The sequence below is a fragment of the Homarus americanus genome, unplaced genomic scaffold (genome assembly GCF_018991925.1).
Source record: "Homarus americanus isolate GMGI-L3 unplaced genomic scaffold, GMGI_Hamer_2.0 scaffold37448, whole genome shotgun sequence".
Classification (NCBI taxonomy): domain Eukaryota; kingdom Metazoa; phylum Arthropoda; class Malacostraca; order Decapoda; family Nephropidae; genus Homarus; species Homarus americanus.
This window is the reverse complement of record NW_024716097.1, coordinates 942,501-970,278: the sequence shown is the minus strand read 5'-3', so window position 1 is coordinate 970,278 and position 27,778 is coordinate 942,501. Positions and strand designations below refer to the sequence as shown.

The 27,778-nt window shown below is 41.5% G+C and overlaps 1 protein-coding gene across 1 annotated transcript in view; it reads right to left on the bottom strand.

Moving 5' to 3' along the window:
* Nucleotides 1-13,049: 13,049 nt before the first annotated feature.
* LOC121858025 (tripartite motif-containing protein 67-like) overlaps nt 13,050-27,778 on the bottom strand; it is a 136,912-nt gene continuing 122,183 nt past the window's right edge. The window contains exon 2 of the mRNA XM_042354266.1: nt 13,050-13,264. Coding sequence (XP_042210200.1) covers nt 13,050-13,264 — 215 coding nt within the window. The remainder of the gene's footprint in view (nt 13,265-27,778) is intronic.

Sequence of the window (27,778 nt, the reverse complement as noted above, 5' to 3'; positions counted from 1 at the left end):
CGGCACAGCAAAGCACAACAAAATAAAAACAAAACACAACCACAACACAACAAAACAAAACAAAAACACAACACAAGAAAACAAACACAACACAACGCAACAAAACACAACAAAAATAAAACAAAACACATACCAACACAACAAAACAAAACAAAACACAACACAAGAAAACAAAACACAACACAACACAACAAAAACACAACAAAATAAAAACAACACAACACAAGAAAACAAAACACAACACAACACAACAAAACACAACAAAATAAAAACAAAACAAAAAACAAAACAAAACAAAACAACACAACACAACACAACACAACAAAACAAAACAAAACACAACACAACACAACACAACAAAACACAACACAACACAACACAACACAACAAAACACAACACAACACAACACAACAAAACAAAACAAAACAAAGCACAACACAACAAAACAAAACAAAACAAAACAAAGCACAACACAACAAAACAAACACAACACAACAAAACAAACACAACACAACAAAACAGACTAAATAAATAGATACACCGTGACCACCACATTTCCGAAGCAACGAATCAAACACAACTCGAACCTTGCCTCACAAAAAACCCGAAAATGCACAAAAAAAACACAAAAAATAACATAAATAAGCATAAAAACAACACATACATACATACATACACACAGACACACACAGACACACACACATATACCCAGGTGTTGAAGATTACTCAGGTGTTGTAAATAATAGGTAAGTGGCAGGTTACCTATACTGTACCCCCTTTCCCCTTCCCTTCCCCCTCATAGGCCCAATACCCCTAAATCCTGGTGGGGAGCATTCCAAGGGTAATCCCCCTATAAGAGAGTCAGAGGTTGTAAAGACCAACCCAAACCTGACAAATTCATTGACAAATCTCTTGACTGTGACGTTAGGTGAGAAGAAGAAGAAGAAGAAGAAGAAGAAGAAGAAGAAGACAAGGGCGACAAATATAAGAACCAGAAGGAAGACGAAGAGGAAGAAGACAATGAATAAACATCTGCTTTAATCATAGGTTTAACTCCTCCGCCCTTGTCTTGTGTTATTTGGATCTCTGGAACTTGGAAGAAGGAAGACAAGAACAAGGATGAGGAGAAGAAGAAAGAGAAAGAGAGAGAGGTGGAGGAGAAGTAGGCGAAGGAAGAAGAAAGGAGAAAGAGGTGGAGGAGAAGAAGAAGAAGAGGTGGTGGAGGAGGCGAAAGAAGAAGAGAAAGAGGTGGAGGAGAATGCGAGGGAAGAAGAAAAAGAAGAAAGAAAACACAACTTCAACACACATTTTCTCCTCCTCATTAAGACATGGTGATTTATATTATGTCTTAGAACTCCCTGACAGACGAGACTTTCATATTAAAAAAAAATATATTGTGTTAACCAGAGACGTAAAGAAAGAAAGAGAGAGAAAAAAAAGAGAGTGAAATATTCGCGGAAGCAATTAGAGAGAGTTCTTGACATCGTGAATAAAAGAGGCGTCGTAATCTGGCAAGCTGGTGAATAGAGATGCAAGACCTCGCCCTGGAGCTCACGAACGTTTAACGCTTGTTGCTGGTGAGGAGGAAGACCAGCTATAGAAATATTGTATACCGCGTTATTTATCAAAAGATGTGTAAACCACGATCGTATTAAAGTGTAAACCACGTCATATGAAAATGTAATGCTGGGAAATTTAATGTTGTAAACAGTAATGTACAAGAAATGTAAACTGCACTATATGTAGATGTAAACCACGCATTATAAAGTGTCGAACCGCGCAATGTAAAGATGTAAACCGCGCAATGTAAAGATGTAAACCGCGCAATGTAAAGATGTAAACCGCGCAATGTAAAGATGTAAACCGCGCAATGTAAAGATGTAAACCGCGCAATATAAACGAGTAGACCCCGCAATTAAAATAAATGTTAGCTGAGTAATACAAAGACGTAAACTGCTGACTCTACACGCCTTTTATAGTGGAAATATGTGTGTGTGTGAGAGAGAGAGAGAGAGAGAGAGAGAGAGATTACAACTTTTTGAATGCATGATATAACACATACAATGAGAACATGATTCTTACTTGTTTGTCGGTCCATCCGTATTTCCGACCCAATTGAAGCTTGGTAACAGGATAATGAAATAAATAAACAGGATAGAGTAAAGGGAACTATGTGAGTTGATATGTATTTAAGAATCACCTGACAGGGATCTTCAAGGTGTGTGATATTCCAGTTTGTTCATGTTGTTTTTTTTTTTTTTTTTGTGTTTTGTTATGTTTATGTTGTTTATTCATTTCGTGTGTGTGTTTGATTGTTTTTTTGTTTGTTTTTTATTCGTTTGGTATTTTCCTTTTTTTTTATTGAGTTTTTCAGATTCTCATTTTTCTGTTAATTTTTTATTGAATTTGTTTTTTATATCCAGTTTTTTTTTATTGTATATTTTGCTGCGTTCAATTTTTCCAACCTTTCTATTTTTTTTAACATTTTGCAATATTTAATTTCGTTATGTTGTCATTAAACTACAGTATTGTATCTTTTTTTTTTCTCTGTGTTTTTAGAAAGAGTAAATGAAAGTATGTCTGTGTGTGTGTAGTAATAATAATAATAATAATAATATGAAAAATAATAATAATAATATGTGTAAATAATAATATGTATCGTAAAACACACACACACACACACACACACACACACACACACACACACACACACACACACACACACACACACACACACCCCACATAGTCAACATATCCTTCGCAGCCTCCATCTCTTATCATATTCAGCAACAATACTGCTCCTCCGGCTAAAGTGCCCCTGCTCAAGGTAAATTGATGAAATACCAAAGAGGTGACTGAGGGCCCAACACTGACTCCTGCGACACGCTAAAACACACATTGTTCTAGAGTTACACCGCGCTAGGATTTCCCCCGTTGATCTTCCTTTGAATCCGTGGCTACCTGACGCCTCTAGAGCAAGTGAGGGGGTTCTAGAGAATGTGGGTTCTAGAGGAAGTGTGGGGGTTCTAGAGGAAGTGTGGGGGCTCTAGAGGAAGTGAGGGAGTTCTAGAGGGGGTTCTAGAAGGAAGTGTGGGGCTCTAGAGAAAGTAGGAGGTTCAAGTGTGGGGCTCTAGAAATGAGGGGTTCTAGAGGAAGTAGAAGGGGTTCTCCTGGTAAGTGAGGGTCTAGAGGAAGTGAGGGGGGCTTTAGAGAGTGAGGGGTTCTAGAGTGAAGTTTCTAGAGGTGTCAGGGGTTCTAGAGGCAGAAAGAGTCTAGAAGGAATGAGGGAGATTTCTGGAGAACACACACACACACACACACACACACACACACACACACACACACACACACACACACACACACACACACACACACACACACCCTGACGACGCCTGGTGATCCTCTCATATCGTCTCGGTGTATCAACTCAGCCGTAAACCTCATCCAATAAGCTGTGTGTTGAGGGTCAATCGCCAAGTGTAGGAATTTATTGTATTTTCTATTTTGTCTATTGTAATTTAATTCTCTGTTGTTAGAATCTCAATCCCAGCACATGTCTTATATCTCTCTGTTAGTGACTAGTGTATTTATTAACCTAGAACACACGGTTATAGGTCGTAGTGGTTGTTAGAGTGTAGTGATATAACTGTGTCCTCCAGAAGTTCACTAGGTTCAGCCATGACTGTATTGTTGATGTTAACTTTGTATTTTTCTGACTGTATTATCTGTTGTTGTTGTTCACTTTGTATCTGTATTTTTCTGGCTAAATTAACTGATTTCAATTTCAATTTCAATTTCAAATCGGTATTTTAAACGTCACAAACATGGATAACGAAGAACGAGCCAACGACGAAGTTAAAAATATCCCTCACTCGGGGGAAATATCCAACATTGTGATCATTTAGGGAAGGCGCCGTAGTATTGGGTAGCGGAAACTTAACCAGAAACTGAGAATAGTTTTTCTTTTTGGGGAGACACAACATATACTAAGATTATCTCTACAGTTCCTCAGACAAGCGACGTGTTTTCACAAAGTTCTCTTGATGTAAGTTGCTGTGTGTGTGTGTGTGTGTGTGTGTGTGTGTGTGTGTGTGTGTGTGTGTGTGTGTAATAATAATAATAAACGGTTTATTAATAGAGTTGCAGTCGGTGGTTGAAAATATACAGACTTACATTTAATTTAGACATAATGATATAATATGCATTGAATACATTTACAGGGCTGTACAGTACATAAATCAGGAGTTGTTTATTATTTTAACAATAGATGGGATGGTGCTGTTCTTATATCTATCGGTGCGGGCTCTTATGGGCTGAATTTTGTTGTGTGTGTGTGTATGTGTGTGTGTGGCTACAGAGTCAGTGTGAAAGGCCGGTCTTGCAGGATAGAAAAAGAAGATGAAGAGAAGGAGGATGGGGTGGAGAGGAGAGGAGAGGAGAAGCGACGTCCCACCTCGTTAAGATTAGCCCTTCCATTCATTGTACTTACCTCCCCCGGTTGTACACCAGCCGTATGCAAATGAGCCACGCTTTATGTGGAAATATGACGTGTACTGTACATAATCTGCCACGTTGAAGAAAATTTGCTACAAGATGATGTTATTTCTTGATTTTTTTTTTAATTTCCAGTCACCATTAAGTTGATATTTGAAGAATTTATTCCTGTATGAAAAAAAAATATATATACAAAAATTAACTCTATTGAAAAAAAAATGTGCAAGAAAACATTGAGTCTTCAAGATGATCCTAATCTCGTAGAGGACTTAAGAATCTACCTGAAGAAGCAGCAGAACCTGTAGCAGCACCAAAGGGATGATTTCTTACAGACAAACACATAAATAGAGCAAAAATAACAAATGAAAATCTCCACAGGAAAAATATTTAAACATGAAAATAATTTTAATCTCCTGGGTGCATCAAGACCCACCTGAAGAAGTAAACATCTCTACCCGTAGCAGCACGGGGAAGAGCAAGGTCTTGTGTAGATAAGAGGGAGAGAACGACCCCACACACCGCGTCTAACACTGATTCATGACCTTTGCTAATGTTATCGCCTGGTCTCTTTACCTTCCCTGTCTGGCCACACAATAAGAAATTAGTATTAAAAACTTATTCTGTTTGGTCGTCGTCTTCACCTACCGGCCGTCACCTCCCCCCCACACACACACTCTTCCTCCTCCTCCTCCTTTTCATTTTGTTTTTCCTCTTAATCCTTCTTCTTCTCCACCTCCTACTCCTGCTTTCTTCCCCTGTTCCTTCTCTTCCTTCCTTCTCCTATTCCCTTTCTTTCTTCTTCTTTCTCCACCTCCTCCTCTTCCTTTTCCTCCTCCCCTGGCCACCACTTCAGCTGAGTTGCCAATTCAACACACACACACACACACACACACACACACACACACACACACACACACACACAGCACAAATACACTCAAACATGGAACCTGGAAATAGGTTTTTTTTTTCAGTTAGTCTATTTATTTGTTGTTGTCTTTCCTCCATCTTTCTCTCTCTTTCTCTGTGACTACTTTGGGTTTTCTGTCATGTGTCCCTGTTTACCCCTGTCTAGCTGTTTGTCTGGGTCTCTGTCTGTGTGGGCCTGTTTGTCTATCTGTCTATGTGGGGGGGTCTTTGTCTGTGTGTGGGTCTCTGTTTATCTTTATGTCTGTGTGGGTCTGTCTATTTGTCTGTGTGGATCTCTGTCTATCTGTCTATCCGTATGTGTGGGTCTGTCTATCTGTGTGGTTCTTCGTCTTTTTTGTCTGTGTGGGTCTCTGTCTATCTGTCTATTTGTCTGTGTGGGTCTCTGTCTATCTGTCAGTGTGGCTTTTTGTCCTCCTGACTGTGACTGTGTGTGTGTGTGTGTGTGTGTGTGTGTATGTGTGTGTGTGTGCGTGCGTGTGTGTGTAAATATAAGGAAGTAATTACCATCATATATGTGTTAACGAGAGCAGGTGTCAACACATTCAGGTCACAAACATGTTTTATTCATGTAAAAAATCTCATTATGACAGATACCGCGTTTCTGTGTTATTAAAAAAAATGAAATAAAAAATGATTTCAATTCTCAATAATATACAGTAGACATTTTGATTATATATATACAGTTTATACAGTACATATAGCTATAGTCGTTTAGGTTGTTGATCAAACGGGCCCCAAGTTATAATATATCCTTGTCCTTTTGGGCCCCAGTTTAAATGTAACGTTAAATGTATATATTTTATTGATGCAGTTTTATTTGTAGAGTTGTATTGATATCGATAATATACTAGTGTGCGTCTATTGATTAAGGTATCAGTTTAATATAGCCATAGACATATTAAGCTCACAGGTAGCGTCTTAATACAGCCATAGACATACAAAGTTAAAAGGTAGCGTCTTAATACAGCCATAGACATACAAAGTTAAAAGGTAGAGTTTTAATACAGCCATAGACATACTAAGTTAATAGGTCACCCTCGTCGTCCACAAAGTATCGCGTCACTGAATATATTCTCTCAAAGTTGTTAATGTGTTGCTGAAGTTATAATGGAGAAAGAACTTTTCCATAAAGCTTTGTGGGTTAGTGGCGCCCCCTTGTGGGTTACTGGCGACAACTTGTCGGTTTGTGGCACCTCTTATGGGTTAGCGATGCCCTCTTGTTGGTTCGTGGCGCCCCGCTGATGAATATACGACAAGCGCCATTATTTTCATTACTGCCTGAACACTTTCTTATTTAATGAAGGAACCTATATAGATTTTACTTTTTAATTTCATCAATTACTAAAGATAAGCCTAAAAATATAGGCCTATTCTTGTTAAGCTTCTTAAATATTACCAAAAGTGTCCAGAGAATTTTGTGTATAAGTTTACCTGTAATACACCTTTATCCCTCAGGTGTTGTTACCTTACCTGTACTTAAGTAGTTAACATGTACTAATAACTATGTTCTCCTGAAAGATGTTTACATTACGTACTAGTTTAAGGGATAATGATTTTAATGTTCAGCTGTGTATAAGTCTTGTATTATTTCATCCGTATTTGACTAAATTCTTTCAGTTTCTATGATTCCTTTCAGCGAGTGTCTTCATTGGGGATGTTTATTGAATTTATATACTTTTTGTAATGTTATAAATGTTATGAATGTTAACCTCACTTGAAAACACTAAATAACATGTACGTTTACCCCAAAAAATTTATATAAGTAAAATTTAATATATATTTCAATACATTTATAGATAAGACCAATTTTAAATACTGTCCACCACTTCAATAAACAGCAAATTACACCTTAATTAAAATGAAATCGTACCTGAGGAAGACAATAACCCACAGTTCTACCCACACGTCAAGCAGATGGCAGGTGTAATTACCAGAGAGGCGACAGCAGAAAGGTGTGTGTGTGTGTGTGTGTGTGTGTGTGTGTGTGTGTGTGTGTGTGTGTGATAATAATAATAATAATAATAGTAATAATAATAATAATAATAATAATAATAATAATAATAATATTAATAAACGGTTTATTAATAGAGTTGCAGCCGGTGGCTGAAAATATACAAACTTACATGTGATTTAGACATAATAATATACGTTCAATGCATTTACAAGGCTGTACAGTACATAAATCAGGAGCTGTTTATTATTTTAACAATAGATGGGATGGTGCTATTCTTATATCTATCGGTGCTGGCTCTTATGGGCTGAATTTTGTTGTAGTGGCAGACTGCGCGAGGTGGGCGGGGGACTGCAGGTGGCAGTAAGTGGCGATGACGAGGATGGTGCAGTAGTCCACTGCCAAACCCTGCTAGTGCGTGGTGGTGGAGGTCACTGAGGGATGCCATTTCCAGGGTGGAGAGAGCGTTGTTGTAGCCAGAGTAGTCTGCGCCGAGCATGTTTCTGCAGGCCCTCTTCTGTACCTTCTCTAGCCGACGTTGTTGGGTAGAGTTGAGAGAAGACGACCAGGCTGGTGACGCATACGTTAATTTAGGGAGAATAAATGCGTTGTAGATAGTCCTCAGCTCTGATGTGGGTGCCCCAAGTGAGAGTCGTCGTAGCATGTAGAGTCGGTACGAGGCTGCCTTGATTGTGTTGTTTACATGGGCCTTCCAGTCCAGTTTGTTGTCTATAGTTACACCCAGGAGTTTGGCAGACTGCACTAACTGGAGAGGATGGGCACCCACTGTGACTGCTGGAGCTTGCACTGGAGTGGTGGCGGTATTGATGTGCATGACTACAGTTTTGGTGTGATTGATGGTGACCTTGTTCTCCGTAGTCCATACCTGTCGCCTGTCCAGGGTGCCTTGTAGCGATGAGTAGTCCGGTGAGATGTCCACTGTAACCCCCACAGTGCAATCATCCACGAACTTCTACCTGTGAGGAGTGTCCGATAGAGCGTCGTTGATCAGGATTAGGAAGCACAGTGGTCCCATCTTGGTCCCCTGGGGAACACCACAGGTGAGGTGTTGGAATGTGGAGACAGAACCCTGGTACCTGACTGCCTGACGACGCTCACTCAGGAAATCAGTGAGCAGCCCAAGTGCAATGTGTGCGTGTGTGTGTGTGTGTGTGTGTGTGTGTGTGTGTGTGTGTGTGTGTGTGTGTGTGTGTGTGTGTGTGTGTGTGTGTGTGCGTGTGTGTGTGTGTGTGTGTGTGTGTGTGTGTGTGTGTGTGTGTGTGTAGTCACTGTCCGCTGGCGTCACTAATATACTGTACAACACATCCGGTCCTCCTCCCTGTGACCGTCACGCCTCGTCACCCCTTCCTGAGGATAGTGTTAGTGCTGATCTGATTCAAGTGTCGGATTAATTGACCTAATTTGTGTTTTCTTTGTCGTGCTGTCTGTCATCCTTTCTCTGTCTGTCTGTCTTTCTGTCTCTGTCTGTTTTTCTGTCTGTTTGTCTGACTATATTTCTTTTTGGTTTTTATTATGAATATTTGGTAATCTATTTTTCTTTCTGTCTTTTTCTTGGATGTCTGTCTGTCTGCCTGTCTATCTGTCTGCCTGTCTGTCTGTCTTTCCTTCTGTCTACCCTCTGCCTCACCACCGTGTCTGTCTGTCTACCCTCTATCTCACCACCGTCTCTGTGTTCTGTTAGTCACCTGCACGCCCACCACAACACCTGGCACCACCGCCCACAGACACAGCCTCCACCCACGTAATTAAGGAGATCGTGTTTATGTTGATCAGCTGACAGGTGCAACACCCCCAAGGTCCTCCATGTAAACAAAGTGTCCTCGTGGGCAGTCATGTATACTTACTGGGGATCACGTGAAGGTTAGGTACCCCGGCTAACCTAACCTAACCTTATCTAACCTAAACTAACCTTATCTAATCTAACCTAACCTAACCTAATCTAACCTAACCTAACCTAACCTAACCTACCATAAACTTATTTGTGTACGGGAGTCCTTCATTTTTTCTCTTACTTCTTTAATTCCTCTTTCCTCGGGGTTTATCTATCTTTGTACTTTATCACAGTTTCTCGACATTCTTCCTTCCTTCCTTCCTTCCTTCCTTCTTTCCTTCATTCCTTTCTTTTTCCCTTCTCCTTTCCTTCCCTTTTTCCTTCCTTCCTTCCATCTTTTCTTCCTTCCCCTTTCCTGCCTTCCTTCCTTCCTTCCTATTTATGATTTAAAACCTTGTCAGCAGCTCTCCCTCACTACATTAACTTAACCTAACCTAACCTAACCTAACCTTCAACCTCAACAAAAAATAAACTTTCTATTACACGAAAAAAAAAATATATATATTAGGCCTACGAAAAGGAGAAAAAATATATAATGAAAAATATTGAAAAAAAATTACCTTATATTTCACGAGGGTCGGGTACAGTAAAACTTCTATTTAACGGACTATATGAAGAGGAAAGTCCGTTATATCGAGGGTCCGTTAGATGTATAATCTCCATATAGTGAATGATATAGAGATGAAAGTCCGTTATATCGAGGGATCTGTTAGATGTATAATCTCCATATAGTGAATGATATAGAGATGAAAGTCCGTAATATTGAGGGTCCGTTAGATGTATAACCTCCATATAGTGAATGATATAGAGATGGAAGTCCGTTATATCGAGGGTCCGTTAAATCTAAAACCTCCATCTAATGGATTTTATGGAGAGAGAGAGATGTCCGGTATATGGAGGTTTCACTGTATATATATATATATCAGGTAAAGGTGACTAATATAGACCTTTTCTCTCCCTGTTAATCATTAATATACGAGGCCATTTTAACCCACCATAATGACCACAACTATCCGATATATATTTTTTTAACCGAACGATTTTTTTTCTCACTCGTTGGGAAAAAATGTAGTCGTGGTGGAGGAGGTGTGAATATTTTTTTATTTTTTTTATGTTTTTATTTTTTTTTGGGGGGGGGGAGGTGTCAAATGTTTCAGGGAAAACGTGTGTCAAACGCTGTGTCAGGGGAACAAATGTGTCAAATTGTGTCAGAGTAACAAGTGTGTCAAACGTTGAGTCAGAGGAGCAAATGTGTCAAACGTTGTGTCAGAGTAACAAGTGTGTGTCAAACGTTGAGTCAGAGGAGCAAATGTGTCAAACGTTGTGTCAGAGTAACAAGTGTGTGTCAAACGTTGTGTCAGAGGAGCAAATGTGTCAAATGTTGTGTCAGAGGAACAAGTGTGTCAAACGTTGTGTCAGAGTAATAAGTGTGTCAAACGTTGTGTCAGAGTAAGACTTGTGGAGGTTAACGGAGCACTTAGCGTGGAGGGGAACATGTTAGTGTTCCTCAGTGTCACCTTAAGTGCCAGATATAAATGACGTGGATTTTGGAGAGAGGTTTGGGTGATGGAGTTTGGCCGCCTGCCAGTTCATGAAAGGAGCTCTCCCCTCTCCCTTCGTCCCCTTCCCTTCCTTCCCCTCCCCTTCCCTTTCCCTCCCCTTCCTTCCCTCCCTTCCCCTTCCCTTCCTTCCTTCCTTCCTACCCTCCCTTCTTCCCTCCCTTCCTTCCTTCCTTCCCTTCCCTTATCCTTCCCTTCCCCCGTCTCTTCTTCACCCTCCAATCCCCTAAACGAAGGATATGATAGGACCTCCACGTCACCCTCCAAACACTCCCTTTATCCTTACGTACAATACCCCCTCCCCTCACTCCTCCTTCACTATATGGTCTTGCCGCAGATATAATATTTCAAGGTAGAGCAACTTCATGCGTTTGTATTATCACCTCGATGCTCGTCCAGGTGTGTGTGTGTGTGTGTGTCTTCAGGTTAATTACTACACCTGGGAAAACCATTACCTTATTTCCGGTTGGTGAGATTTATGGTAATTATATGATTCAGGGTTAATTATATGTTGTGGTATATAAAAGGAGTTTGCTTATTTCTCCTTATACTCTCCTATATTACCTATGGTGACTTTAGTGTTGTTCGGATATATATATATACAGTATATATATATAAATTTAATGATTGATGAGATTGGGATTTTTATTTTTATTGGAGACAAGAATGATTTAGTTATTTTAAAAGATCAACTCGTATTATTATTCCTCTTTAGGTTATAGGTAAAGGATATTGATGTCAGGTGTTTGTGTGTCTGTCTGTGTTCCTGTTTACCTGTCTTGTCTGCTTATAGGTTTGAATCGGTCTGTTTACTTGTGTTTCTATATACCTGAGTCTGTTTACCTGTCTGTAATGCCTATGATTCTGAAGGTGTATTACCCTGGACCCCATTAGTGCAAGATAATAATATATACAGTAAAATTTCACGTCCTTAAGGTGTCTCAGAAAAATGTATACAAACATCAGGACACTCTGTATGGTAGTGTGTATATATATTTTTGAGACACCCTGTAAATAGGAGTCGATGTTGCCTTTCCATTGATGGGATGATTATTTAAGGCCAAATATATTTCCATGGTGGGTCAAATACCGATAAATTTTTAATCTATTTTTATAATATATCTGCAGCTGGTACAATATAATAAATAATATAGTAAAATATATATATAGATATATATCAATATAGTCCAGTTGATAAATATTATAGATTAAATGGCAATATATCCTTGGCTGTTTTAGAAGTGGAACAATATAACATTAATATACTATAATATGTGAATATACTCCCAGCTGGTATAATATAACACACACACATTATATATATATCAACATACTGTACTCACTAGGTAAATAAACATAATATTTACCGTTCCGCGTTCCTGCTAGCTGAGAGACGACTTACCTATTTAATTAATGAACAAACATACCTGGTGAAAAAAGAAGGAGAAAGGAATAGTTTAGATGATTATAATGTAAGTCTCTCTCTCTCTCTCTCTCTCTCTCTCTCTCTCTCTCTCTCTCTCTCTCTCTCTCTCTCTCTCTCTCTCTCTCTCTCTCTCTGGAAATACACCCTGGAAATACACCCTGGCACCCTAAAATTACACCTTGGAAATACATACTGGAAATACACCCTGAAAATACTCCATGGAAATATGTCATGGAAATACACCTTGGAAATATGCTATGGAAAAACACCTTGGAAATACACCCTGCAAATACACACTAGAATACACGCTGGAAATACACCAACTCGCTTTACGATCTTCTGGAAATACGTAAACTTAGTGCTGGCATTTTTATGTGACACTTCCCCCAAGTCTTGGAAGGAGCTCAAGTTATAGTGGGAGCGAGAGTTGTCCGTTCAGAACGATTCTCGAAAGGGGTGAGAGAAAGGGGGGAGGAGAGAGGGGGAAAGGGAACAGAGAGAGAGAGAGAGAGAAGGGGAGGGAGTGAGCGAAGGGAAGGAGGCAGTGAAAGAGTGAGAGAGGAGATAAAAGGAGCAGAGAGAGAGAGAGAGAGAGAGAGAGAGAGAGAGAGTAGGGGAGAAAAGGAGCAGAGAGGGGAGAGGGAGGGAGAGAAAGGGAGCAAGTGAAAGGGGGAGGAATTTTGTGAGAGAGAGAGAGAGAGAGCCTATCGTAAGGGTTTCTTGCCTATAAACATAAACATTAACGGGGTAATTGTCATATATCATCACATAATAATTCCCCAAGTTATCGTAACTCCTCCACCTACTAATAATTCTTCTCAACAAACATCAAATAATTATCACCATTTCTCTATTATTCCTACGTTATCATCCATCTGTAATCCACTTCCTTCTCTGTCTTCGTTATCATCCATCTGTAATCCACTTCCTTCTCTGTCTTCGTTATCATCCATCTGTAATCCACTTCCTTCTCTGTCTTCGTTATCATCCATCTGTAATCCACTTCCTTCTCTGTTTTCGTTATCATCCATCTGTAATCCACTTCCTTCTCTGTCTTTAAGTTCTCCCAAGGTTTATCAATATACTCTATGTCCCCTTAATTATCAATATACTCTATGTCCCCTTCATCAATTATTCCCTGTTGCATGATTTATACAAGTCGTGGCAAATCATAATTCATTTCCTCTTCATTTATCAGTTTATCGTCGTCTCTGGTACTTCACATCTTCGTACCGTAATCCCTGTTGTTATTATGTCCTTTCTCTTGGTGCCTTGTTGTTATTATTATTATTGTGTGTGTGTGTGTGTGTGTGTGTGTGTGTGTGTGTGTGTGTGTGTGTGTGTGTATTATTATTATTGTGTGTGTGTATTATTATTACCTCCCACATGTGTATCATATATACCACCGACAAGTATATACCCCCGTCCCTCCCCACGAGTATACGATCATATACTTCGCCTTCCGTGTTTGGTTTAATCAGGAAGAGCGTCTGCCAAGGTCCCAGGCACACACGGGAAGGAACCGGGGCCTCAGGGGAGTGTGTCAACAAGGAGGTAGGTGGAGTGAGTACGGTACTGGAGGTTGATAGCTTGGCCGGCGTTTTATGGTGCTTGGAGAGAGAGAGAGAGAGAGAGAGAGAGAGAGAGAGAGAGAGAGAGAGAGAGAGAGAGAGAGAGAGAGAGAGAGAGAGAGAGAACCTGTCAAGGAGAGAGAAGGGAACTAGTCAAGGAGAGAGAGAACGTGTCAAGGAGAGAGAGAACTTGTCAAGGAGAGAGAGAACGTGTTAAGGAGAGAGAGAACTTGTCAAGGAGAGAGAAAATATGTTAAGGAGAGAGAGAACTTGTCAAGGAGAGAGAGAACTTGTCAAGGAGAGAGATAACTTGTCAAGGAGAGAGAAAATATGTTAAGGAGAGAGAGAACTTGTCAAGGAGAGAGAGAACGTGTCAAGGAGAGAGAGAACTTATCAAGGAGAGAGAGAACGTGTTAAGGAGAGAGAGAACTTGTCAAAGATAAATAGAGAGAGTGTTACAGAGACAGAGAGTGACTGTTAAAGAGATAGATAGAGAGAGAGAGAAAGAGAGAGAGAGAGCTTGTTAAAGAGAGATAGAGAGTTAAAGATAGAGAAAGCGTGCTTGTTAAAGAGAGATATAGAGATTGTTAATAAGAGAGATAGAGAGAGACCTTGTTAAAGAGAAAGAGCAATAGAGAGATTAAATGAATGGATGAATGAATAGACAGACAAACGTATATACAGCCAGTGAAAGAACTGAGTTAATGAATAAGTTTATAAATAATTTAAATGAATAAATAACTACAAGGATATAATGAATTAAATATTATACAAATTTTAATCTTCATTCACTTTTTTTTTTAATTTATTTTAGTTTCTGTTTCTCTGTTTACACGAGGCGGGTCTTCCCCTGAGTCCGGATACGGGAGTGGTAAAAAAGCGGATAAACTCATGAGCGAAAAAATTTGGTAAAGATGAAACATTATGAAGGACCGACTTAACCAAGGGTATTATTTCCGAGCGTCTGTCTGTCTGTCTGTCTGTCTGTCTGCTCATACACGTCCTACTACTACTATTTTTTTACGTGGCCTCCAGCCTCCCCCAATAGCCACACCTTCGCCGTCATTTTATTGCCTTGAAATTAACTATCATAATACATAAGTAGCCATCCTAGCTGTGTTGAGTTAGTTGAGCCGCAGATCTATGCGGCATTCAGTGACTGTTGCCTCATAGTCATTATTTGCAACTGTTGTTGACTTTGGGGCAGACGACCTCGTTCCCCTGAGGCAAAGCAATACAGACCTAAGGAGAGAGAAGGACAATCGACATTTCAACCAGGCTGTAGCGTAACTTCTGAGCTGCTGCTTCCGTTCAGATAACACCTCAGCGAGTCTGGCGTAGATAACATCTTGCACTTGGTCCCATCCCGCCAGAGATTGTGAACACCATCAGAGGAGTAAAGCTGCCCTGTGGTCTATGCCCTAGTAATCTTGTCGTTCTCGTTCCTCAAGTTACGGTGACATGCGGCCATGGGGTCGAATATCCTAACATCATAGAAAGCTCGCTGTCCCCGCGTCCAGAATCCTCGAGCGCTGACGTCCACACGGGCTTCGTTAGATGTATTGGAAGTCCTGTGATGGAGGTTCTCACCGTCCAATTGAAGGAGGGGCGGCTCTACCATGACGTCGTGCCAGATTTCCTTCAGAAAATTTGCCGTGAGATCCCTTACTTCGTCATGCCTCATGCATACGAAGCCCCCTTTCTTACACACCATGGCGAGGTCAATGTTATAGGATGAGCCACACACGCATTGGGAGGGCAAACCACCTACTGGCCAACCGTACCACCTTCTCTACTACTACTACTAAAACTACTGCTACTACTACTAATATCTCCATTCTTCAGAAATTTCCAATAATTTGTGCATCAAAGCAAAAAAAAAAAAAGGCAATATGAATCTTAAATTGTGTATTATGAACTGCTAGCAATCCTATCAAACCTGCCTAACCCTGCGTGACCTTTCCTGACCCTACCTGACCCTACCTTACCCTGCCAAAATCAATTTAACCCCCGACCCCTATCTAATGCTACTTAACCTTCTTAATCACCTATTTAATTGTACTACTTGACCTTGCTTGACCCTCGCTGACTCAACGTTAACCTATATGACCTTAAACTGCACAGGTGATCAGATGTAAGGGTAAGGAGGTCACATTTGCTGGAAGGAAATACTTCCGGGGTTTTATCTCAACACTGTCTATCGGTTAGGTTGTGCCCCCCTCACAATAGCTGCCCCCTCCCCCTGACAAAGCTGCTACCCTGCCCTCCCTGACAAAGCTGCTACCCCTCCCCTGACAATAGACGCTACCCCCCTCCCCTGACAATAGATGCTTCTCCCCTGACAAAGCTACCCCTCTCCCTGACACAGATACCCCCTCCTGACAATAACTGGTGCCTCCTCCTGACAATAGCTCGTACCCCTTCCCCTGACACAAGCTGCTACCCCCTCCCCTGACAATATCTGGTGCCTCCTCCCCTGACAATAGCTGGTGCCTCCTCCCCCTGACAATAGCTGATGCCCCCTCCCCCTGACAATAAGTGGCGCCCCCTGGCAGTAGGTGGCGCCCCCTGGTATAGTAAACAGGGTCAGAACACAGACTCTCGCTCCACTTCAACTCATTAATGTGGTGATGTTGGTCCAGTCGTGGCTGTAATGACGATGGACGGTGGCAGTGGTGGTGGTAGTGTAGCTGCTGTTGTTGTGGTGGTGGTGGTGTAGCTGCTGTTGTTGTTGGTGGTGGTGGTGGTGGTGTGAGCTGCTGTTGTTGTGGTGGTGGTAGTGTAGCTGCTGTTGTTGTGGTGGTGGGTGGTGGTGGTGGTGGTGTAGTTGCTGTTGTTGTGGTGGTGGGTGGGTAGTGTAGCTGCTGTTGTGGTGATGGTGGTGGTGTTATAGCTGCTGCTGTTGTTGTGGTGGTGGTGGTAGTGTAGCTGCTGTTGTGGTGATGGTGTTATAGCTGCTGCTGTTGTTGTTGTGGTGGTGGTTGAAGAAGTTGTGGTGGTAGTGTTAGACGTTGTGGTGGTAGTGGTAGAAGGTTGTGGTACTAGTGGTAGAGGTTGTGGTGGTGGATGTTAATGTTATTGCTGTTGTGGTAGTAGTAGTAGTAGTAGTAGTAGTAGTAGTAGTAGTGGTGGTGGTGGTGGTGGTAGTGCACGGCCGTGACAACCAAATTTTATAGCATCTTAATTATTTTTTTTTACCTTAACGATGAAATCAGATTAAAGTTCCTTTTTAATTTAAATTTCCGTTAACAAATAATAAAAAAAAATAAAAAAAACATCCTCATGGGTTTAATCACAACATCCATCAGTCAGGTAAAGGAAGGATGATGATGTTAGGGTTCCCGAAACACAGACGAGAATAAAGTTTGAGAAGAGGGAGACGAAAATAGAAGGGAAGGAGGGGCGATAAGGAGAGAGATAAAAATAGATGAAACGGTGAGGATGAAGAGACATAACACACGCACAGACGCATACAACTTCCTCTCTCTCTCTCTCTCTCTGTTTGTATATCTATCTATCTATGCCTTCCTTCCTTCCTTCCTTCCTTCCTTCCTTCCTTCCTTCCTTCCTTCCTTCCTTCCTTCCTTCCTTCCTTCCTTCCTTCCTTCCCTCCTTCCTTCCTTCCTTCCTTCCTCCCTCCCTTCCTTCCTTCCTTCCTTCCTTACATGTGCACAAAGGAGTGAAGGTGATAAAGCCATACGAATAAAAAAAACAAGAGAAAAATAGAAGGAGAAAAAGAAAGTGAAGAAGAGGGATAATAGCAAAGGGACAAAGAAGGGGAAATCCGAGGGGAAAGGGGGAGGGTAGACAACTTACCCACTTTTGGACTAAATATTCCCCTTATTAGCGAGGGGAGTGTCACCGTTGTACTCTTCCCTTTGAGGGGTCGTGTGAGGGGTCTATTGGGGTGTTATATGAGGGGAAAGTCGTACCAGGGGTTATGTGAGAGGTCGTATGAAGGGAAAGTCGTGCCAAGGGTCATTTAAAAGGTCATGTGAGGGGGGAATTCGTAAAAATGGTTGTGTTAGTGGTCGTAATAGAGGTCTTGTAAGGGGAAAGTCGTAACAGTGTTCCTGTGAGAGAGAAGTCGAACTAGGAGTCGTTCGTAAGGTCGTGTGAGGGGAGATAATCATTAGAGAGAGAGAGAGAGAGAGAGAGAGAGAGAGAGAGAGAGAGAGAGAGAGAGAGAGAGAGAGAGAAATCAGATGAAAAAAACAACAACAACTACATATTACTTAATGACCCAACATGTAAGGGGGTGACCTTTGACCTCTCCAGTATCCACTACTTATCACTTGACCTCGTATATTGGACTGGCGATAATTTAAGGCCTGTCCTCTTTAAAGTCATCGTAACTGTTAGGAGACGATCGAGAGGGAACACGATGATGGTGTGGGAGGAAGGGGGAAGGGAGGGAGAAGGAGAGAGGAAGGGGAGGGGGAAGGGAGAAGGGAGAAGGGAAGTGGAAGGGAAAGGGAAAATAGAAGGAAAGAGAGAATCAAGGAGAGACTGAGATGGAAAGCAGGAGGAAGAGAGTGAGAGGGAAGGCAGGAATGGGAGAGGAAAGAGGAAGGTAAAAAAAAAATGATCCAAAAATTGAATCATTTAGTCATGAAGAAACAAACCACAGTATGAATAGTCAAGTTTACTCAAACACTAATTACATAAAAAAAATAATTAATTCCCCCTAAAAAAAATAATTAATTCCCCCTAAAAAAAATAATAATAACAAAATCGACATATCAATTACAACACCAAAGAATACAAATAAATAAAGAAATACAAAAAAAAATAATAAAAAATCCTAATTAGAAAACGAAAAAAAATATATATATAAGTTTAATTGTGAATAATTAAATACTAATTAATTCTTTCAACAACTAACATTGGGAACCAGATGGGAAGTGATTCATTCCTCGGTAGGTAATTGACAATTTGAGAAGGTGAGATTGTTAGGAGTCATCTACGGGCTGTTATCCTTGCAGGGCGTATTGGACATGTGATCTGATAAGGGAAACTTTAATAACTTTCATCCAGACCAACAGACAGACAGATAAACACTTGTATATATGTAGAGATAAGCACATACATACATACATACATACATTGACACCTCAGCTCACACAAGACACACAGTCACTATCATCACTACACCCTGCCCCATGCACACACACACACACCACACGTAAACATGAACGACACGCAAAATGGGCAATAAAACACCTTCCCCTACACCTTGTCTCCACGCAAACACACGTAAAGTCTTCATGGAGTCAACACTCAACCACGTAAAATATCCCCACCCTCACACCCCTCTCCCTCTCCCCACACGCACACCTCACGCAAACATAAAACACACGCAAGAAGATCAAGAAGTCAACATCATCTCCCCATTCTTCCCCATCCTATCCCCTCCCCTCTCTTCCTCCCCACATGCACGCAAACATTTCTTGATGGCAACACCCAGTCACACAATAAAACACCTACCCTCACATCCTCTCTCCCCGGGGACACACACACACACACACACACGTTCATGAAGTCAAAGAACCACCTCACCCCCCCCCGTGTTTTGGTGCCGGTATCAAGAGTTTGTCCGCACTTGGCTATTGATTAGGGAAGGCCAGGCTGTTCCCGGACGCGATTCGGAGGGAGGGAGAGACAGGGAGAGGGTGTGAGGGAGAGATGGAGAGAGGGCCAAGTCACTCACTGTCAGCCCTTCCGTCCCCTCACGCCAAAACTGTCATTAATTGAAAAGAAAAAATCCCACCAAAAATAGAGTTTTAGAGTTGAAAACCTGTTAAGAACTTCCTTATATACAATCCAGTTTTACCCTTTTTTGTGTTCTGAAGTGCTTTTTTTTCTTTTGTTTTTGTTTTTTCTTGTTTTTGTTCGGAGGTAAAAGTCGCTTACCTGTAGATAGTTTTTTTTTTGCAATTTTTTTTTTTACTTTCATGTTTGTTTAAAGTTTTTGAGGAGGAAATTTTATATTATTGTTTTTGTTGATGTTGTTGATGTTGTTGATGTTGTTGTTGATGTTGTTGATGTTGTTGTTGTTGTTAATGATGTTGTTGATGTTGTTGTTTTGTTGTTGTTGTTGTTGATGATGTTGTTGTTGTTGTTGTTGTTGATGATGTTGTTGTTGTTGTTGTTGTTGTTGTTTAGTTATGTGTTACTTGGTGTTAAGAATGTACTTCGAGGGGAATGTACTGTATTGATTCTTAATAAATTCTATCTATCTATCTATCTATCTATCTATCTATCTATCTATCTATCTATCTATCTACAACTAGTAGCCATCATAGCACAACAACAACACCCACTAACCATCATCTACCATCACGATAACAACCATTAACCATCATTTACCACCACCACCACCACAACACACCAACAACAACTACAACAACTACAACAACAACAACAACAACAACTACTACTACTACAACCACTAACCATCATCTACCACCATAACAACAACATAACAACAACAACAACAACAACAACAACAACAACAACAACAACTACAACAACTACAACAAAACTACAACAACAACAACTACAACAACAACTACAACAACAACAACAACCACTAATCATCAAGTCTCAGCCTCCGCCATAGACCCCCAAAAGGCTCTGACAGTCGGGTTTATTTTACAACTTCCTTTTAACGTCTCTCGTAAACCCATCTTCTTCCTCCTCCTCCTCCTCTTCCTCTTCCTTCTTCTCCTCCTCTTCCTCTTCGCCTCCTCCTCTTTCTTCCTTCTCCCCTTCTTCATCCTCTTCTCCCTCTTCTTTCTTCTCCTCCTCTTTTTTCTCCTCTTCTTTCTTCTCTTCTTTCTTCTCCTCTTTCTTCTCCTTCTCCTCTTCTTTCTTCCTTCTTCTCCCCTTCTTCCTCCTCCTTCACTACCCTGTCAACTACGACGAGTAACAGGGCCCCTAACAGTGAGAGCACCACCAACAGGGCCCCTAACAGTGACCACCAACAGGGCCCCTAACAATGACCACTAACAGGGCTCCCCAACAGAACCACCACCATCAGGGCCCCTAACAGTAACCTCATCAACAGGGCCCCTAACAGTGACCACCGCCAAAAGGAAAAGTTCAGTGTGGTGTGGACGAGTCTGGTTCACTTGGGGGGAGAGATACGGCTGATAACAACTTGTCTCACTTGTGTCTCTCTCGTGTGTCTCTCGTGTCTCTCTCCCTCGACTTGGTGATTCTCCCTCGTCTCCCATTCGTCTACATGACAAACCTCGACTGACTATTGCAACTTTATTCTATTCTTTCTAGGACGTTTATTTTTTTCTCGTGTTTGATGAGTGTTTATGTTAGTGTGTGTGTGTGTGTGTGTGTGTGTGTGTGTGTCCTAAGAGTCACTGGTGAAGTAGTACTCCCCTCAGTCCATCCAGATTTTGAATAGATACCTTACTTTACAGATGGGCAAACGAAGGCAGTCGAGTGCAATGCTGACCAAACTTTCCTCCTTGGGTAGTGAAAGCTTAGTATGCAGTGTGCTATATCCACATAGCCTGGTTGAGAATCACTTATCCCTTATCACTAACGCACAGTCATGTTGTCTAATTAATGGTATCACGCCGTAAAGCAGAGGTGTTCAAACAATGGCGGGATATACACGTGTTGCATCGTAACCTCCAAGTCTTCAGCATCATTAACCAGACGTATTTACTATATTACAACACTTAGTGGTTTCGTTTTCCTGTTGCGAATTCCCAGTTGATGTTATCTTACAAAACCCAATATTCAGGTAAATTTTTTTCATTATTTCTTTATTACTCTTATACATTTCCTTTATTCTGTAATTTTTTCATTACGTTTAAACATTCCTTTAATCTGTCGTTACCTTTAAAAACACCGTTCAGAACCCTTTATGTACTATTAGTGAACCAACTACTACCAGGGGACTTCACAATGACTTTTTCCTCTACGGTAATATCGTCAAATAAAATCAGAGCACGGAGTCAAAGATACCCACCAACCCTGCCGCCGCCATTACGCTAAGCAGACGATACCATCCAGCCAATGACAATATCAGGCGCGGGACGTCAACAAACAGCTTAACCCCCGGGCTGTCTCCTCCTCCTCCTCCTCCTGCAGCCGCTCCTCCCCGACGCTCGACGGTGATTGTCGCTTCGCTAACAGCTTCATTAACTTTATCTCCAGCTCCCAGGCCGCCCTCACTCCCGCCTCACCCTCGCTCCTCTCGTTAACGGCGTACTTCTCCTACATTATGCATTCTTCCTCTTTCCCTCCAACACCTCCATATACGCGTTTCCTTCAGGGAGGGAGGGAGGGAGGGAGGGAGGGGGAGAATGACATGTAAACACAGATTATGATTATTTTGTTTCCTTCGATGTTTTAATGTTTAGGGGAGATGATGGTTGATATGGTTATTTGATTGTATCTGTTCTTCTTCTTCTTCTCTTTCGTATATGTTTCGTAGGGGGAGGAAGGGGAAGAATTAAACCTGAATTATGATCGTCATTTCTGTTGCTATGGGTATTTTTTTGTAGGGTAGGATATGGTTAATTAAATGGATTATACAGTATCTAATTCCCGTTCTCCTTCCTCTTCTTTCTTACTTCCTCTTACGATTATCCTGAAGAGAAGATGGGAATAACGTAGACAAGAGGAAATGTTAAAAAAAACTGATTATTATTGTTATTTCTCACTTTTTCATTATTATGTGGTATACGTTCTTCGTCTTCTTCCCTCTTAGACCCCGGTACGTGGTTCGCGTTACTAAACTGGCGACTTGAAACTGGCGACTTGAAACTGACGACTTGAAACTGACGACTTGAAACTGGCGACTTGAAACTGACGACTTGAAACTGACGACTTGAAACTGGCGACTTGAAACTGACGACTTGAAACTGACGACTTGAAACTGGCGACTTGAAACTGACGACTTGAAACTGACGACTTGAAACTGGCGACTTGAAACTGACGACTTGAAACTGACGACTTGAAACTGGCGACTTGAAACTGACGACTTGAAACTGACGACTTGAAACTGGCGACTTGAAACTGACGACTTGAAACTGGCGACTTGAAACTAACAACGAAACTAACGACTCAATCTCATCCGTTTGTCCCAATCTCCTTCCCTCAAGTGTCTGTGTTTATAGTGGAAGTACACGAGGTAAACAAACATTATGGTAATACAGTAATAATAGTGTCTCGGTTCCCTGCCTCTTCCTACACTGTATATGACTGATACTGAGTGTTTGAGTCATCTATAGTATTGTGTCATCTATAACTTGTGTTTATGTCTCGGTTATAAACAGCGTGTCATCTATAAGCTTGCATAGTAAATATTGTGTCATCTATAAGCTTACATAGTAAACATTGTGGCATCTATAATCTTACATAGTAAACATTATGCCTATAAGCTTGCATAGTAAACATTGTGGCATCTATAAGCTTACATACTACATAGTAAACATTATGTTCGCTATAAGCTTGCATAGGAAACATTGTGTCCTCTATAAGCTTGCATAGGAAACATTATGTCCTCTATAAGCTTGCATAGTAAACATTGTGTCATGTATAAACTTACATAATAAACATTGTGTCATGTGTTTATAGGTGAGAAAGAAGATAATAAAACACAGGAATAACAAAAAAACATCCCTCGTACGAATAACAGTAAAAATGGATATACAGATATAATTAAAAACAACCTCAAACGAACGAAGAAAATTAAAAAACCCGAAAAAACACCGAAAAAAAAACAATTTAATTGTCTTGTTTGTGGTGTTTTCTTACTCGTTCGTTCACCTCCTCACTCCAAGAGATCATAAGTGTTTAAAGTGTCACAATTACCGCCAGAACTAGTGTCTAAACTTTTCTATTACGCCCACCAAAACTCCTTTCTTGCTTACCTCACCTCACCTCACCTCACCTCATCTCACCTCACCTCACCTCACCTCACCTCGCCTCACCTCACCTCACCTCACCTCACCTCACCTCCAGTGGCAAGCGAGAATGTACACAAACATTATCTTTATTGTTATGGCTTGTTATTCTTTTAACGTCTCCCATTCTCTCTTTCTATCTCCTCTGTTTCTCTCTCTCTGTTTATCTCCTTCTCTCCCTATCTCTGTCTTTCTCTCTCTCTTACTCTTTCTGTAGTCATTCTACAGTGTGTGTGTGTGTGTGTGTGTGTGTGTTGCCGTTTAGTGTTTTAAAGACCGGTTGGTGATGCTAGATGCTGCTAGAACAGATTTTTTTTATCTCCAGCAACAAGATATTGAATGACTTTTGTGTGTACCTGTGTCACTATGTACGTAGGTGTTGTGTGTACGGGACCTGCGTCGTACATATCGATATCCCACAAGGTGAGAGTTGGTACCTAACCTAACCTAACCTAAACCTAACGAGAACATGAGGAATATTCGCTCAAGTTTCCTACCTCCTGTTTCTACGTTGACAAAAACTCTCTCTCTCTCTGCCCCCCCTCACTTCCCTGCCCCCCGAATAAGTGTGTTTTGGACGCTAACTGGTGTTCAGAACTCTTATGTTACACCTTTTTTCCTTCCTTGGTAGTTTAAATGTTTTGTTACAGAGGATAATTACTGTTTAGGATGTTTATATCGTGTTTGTTTTGTCTTCCTCATGAATCCTGATGTTTGTTTGTGTGTGTGTGTGTGTGTGTGTGTGTGTGTGTGTGTGTTTAGAGCCATTGTGTTATGCTTTCTCGCTTCTTGATTGGTTAAAGTGTCTTGTTTCCTGATTGGTTATAGTGTCTCGTCTCTTGAGTGGTTAAAGTGTTTCATTTCCTGAATGGTTAGAGTGTTTCGTTTCGTGATTGGTTGGAATGTATCGTCTCCTGATTGGTTAAAGTGTCTTGTCTCCCTATTGGTTAGAGTGTCTCGTTTTCTGATTGGTTAGTGTCTCGTAAATTATTTTTTGACGGGAAGTAAATTATTTTTTGACGGGAGAAAAAAATTTTTTTGACGGGAAGTAAAGTATTTAATTTACTTTACTTATCTCATAATGGCCGCCGTGGGAACGATGTCAACAAACGTTACTGTCATAAGAATTATTCCTTTTTTCAACTAATTTATTTTAATGGAATAAATTAGGACCATAAGAACGTTTTTGTTGTTGACTCTGACTAGTGTATGACCCCCATTATAGGCGTTGATTGGTGATTAGACTCGTTATTATAGACTTTAACTATAGTGTTTACGTCCTTACAGTCCAGTATATATGTCCCTTTTTTGTGTTCCCTCCCGTGTTCCCCAAGTGTTCCCCTTCCCCCGTGTTTCCCCCTCCTCTGTGTTTCCCCCTCCCCTCTGTGTTACCCCTCGAGTTCCCCACCTCCGTGTTCCTCCCGTGTTTCCCTCTCCTCCGTGTTTCCCCCTGTGTTTCCCCAAGTCCCCCCGTGTTTACCACCTCACAGTGACCCAGGAAGGTGACATATGTAAACAAAGGAACATTTCTGCTACGAGTGTTCCTGTTTTTCGACCGGTCTCCCTGCGCGTCCTGTCGGATAAATGTTCAAACTTTGTTACGGACAAACTTTACACTCAACAGAATTAAGCATTTTGAAAGTTTGTTATGGAGGGTGACTGGTATTTAAAGCAAAGTCTGCAGAGCTCGAAGTTTTAGCTTAAGGTTTAATTTTCCCTCTAATCTGGCAAGGTGTTTGTGAGGGGAAAGTTATCTGATCACCTGAACATTAACCTAACCTAACCAAACCTAACCTAACCTAACCTAACCTAACCTAACCTAACCTAACCTCCCCCCACTAAGATAGCTTTAGGGTCTTTAATCAATAAGTACAATAAACTGGAGGGAGGTGGAGGGGGGAGCTAATCTTCAAGTGATCTCATCTACCTGGTGTAAATGCTACTAGTCAAATATGGCGTCTATTTTATATCAAAACTTTAAAGGGACTGGAAGGGGGGGGGAGGTAAGGGAGGGAAGGGGTGATGAGGGGGAAAAAGGGAAAGGAGGGAAAAATTACCTGACCTTAATCCCTTAACTGGAGATAGGAGAATATATTTAACTGATACAACGCTTCAAGGTAGAACACAGATATGGCGTTAACTTAGCACTGAAACTCTCCCCCACCTCCCATGTGTACGTCCATGTGTTCGCTATGTCAGGTTGTCTCCACACACACACACACACACACACACACACACACACACACACACACACACACACACACACACACACACACACACGGATGACCAACCCTGTCAGCCGTAGTTATCGCCCCTTTCACACACGGTCAAGCGGCAACTGTGTGCGACAGTAGGGAGAGCAGATACGTGGGGCCAACCATAAGAGGACAGACAGTAGGGTGGACTTGAGACAGAAGAGAGAGAGAGAGACAGTAGGGTGGACTTGAGACAGAAGAGAGAGAGAGAGACAGTAGGGTGGACTTGAGACAGAAGAGAGAGAGAGAGACAGTAGGGTGGACTTGAGACAGAAGAGATAGAGACAGACAGTAGGGTAATTCTCTCGTGGACTTTAGACAGAAGAGATACATAGAGAGAGACAACAGGATGATTATGTCGTTACGTGAGACAGAGAGATACGAGACGCCATAGAGGGGAGAGACAACCGAATGATCCTACACAGAGTTACGATACTGGAGACATAACACAAATCGGGATTAAGGAACCAATTCGGATTAACGATGGCCGGATTATCGAGATTATACTAGGTCATATATAATGCAAGGAGTATAATTTTATTCATCTTATGACAAAAAAATATATAATCGATAGATGGATTAGAATATTAATTGTTATGGTTATTATGATTTGTATATATATCCCCTATTTACCTCCTTCTCTCTCTCTCTCTCTCTCTCCCTTCCTTCTCATCACCCTTTATCCTCATTCCTCCTTACCACCTTCCTTCCTTCGTACACCCTTTCTCCTCTTCTTCCCATTTGCTTCCTTTCCTATCCTTCCTATCCTCCTCTTTCCCCCTTTACTCCACCTTATTCTTACCCCCCCATTCTGCCTTCTCATTCCTTACCTTCTCTTTCCCTACCTTAAACTTACCTCCCCTTCCTTTCTCCTCTTTCTTACCCCTATCCCCTTTTTTCCTACCACCCCACCCTTTTCTTCCTTCCCATTTCTACCACCCTTCACCTTGCCTTTCCTTCCTCCCTCCTTTCCTCTTACCCAATCCTCCACCTTGCTTATTACTCCATCCCTCCATTCCTTTTCATCTTCCTTCCATCCTTATACCCACATTCTTTTTCCACTCCTACTCCATTCCCTTCCTCCCTTACCATCCTCTCCCCCACCACCCCTCCTCACTCTCTCAATCTCTTCCACCCATGTCTCCTCCCCTCTCCCCATCATCTCCACCCTATCTCCACTTACCAGTCCAATCTCCCTCTCCCCCTCCACCCCTGTCTCCTCCCCTTTTTCTCCCGTCCTCCCACCCCTATCTCCACTTACCAGTCCAATCTCCTTCTCCCCTTCCTCCCCACTCTCTCCCTCACCCCTTCCTCCCTCCCCCACCACCCTTATCCTCTTATCTCCACTTACCTTCCACTTCCTTCTCCCTTCCTCCCCACTCTCTCCCTCACCCTTCCTCCCTCCTCCCCACCCCTTATCTCCCTCTTCTCCCCTTTGATTCACCGCCAATAAGGGTTCTAGAAAATAATCCTGTTACAAGGATGTACCATGACGAGCCTCTTCCAGGACGGTGTGTGTGTGTGTGTGTGTGTGTGTGTGTGTGTGTGTGTGTGTGTGTGTGTGTGTGTGTGTGTGAAAGGGTTGCTATTTGAGGGTGTAGGTATGTGGGTGCAGGTGGTCTTTAAATGTTTGCGTGTGTGTGGGTGTTTTGGGTACAGTGTGCACATGTGTATTCATGACTGTGCTTTACATGTAAGTACAAGCTTTGTGTGTGTACTTGTGGATACGTGTGAACAAAATTTACTTGCATCCTCTAAATTACAATAAGAGACACAAACAAACAGGCAGACCTTTTATAACTTT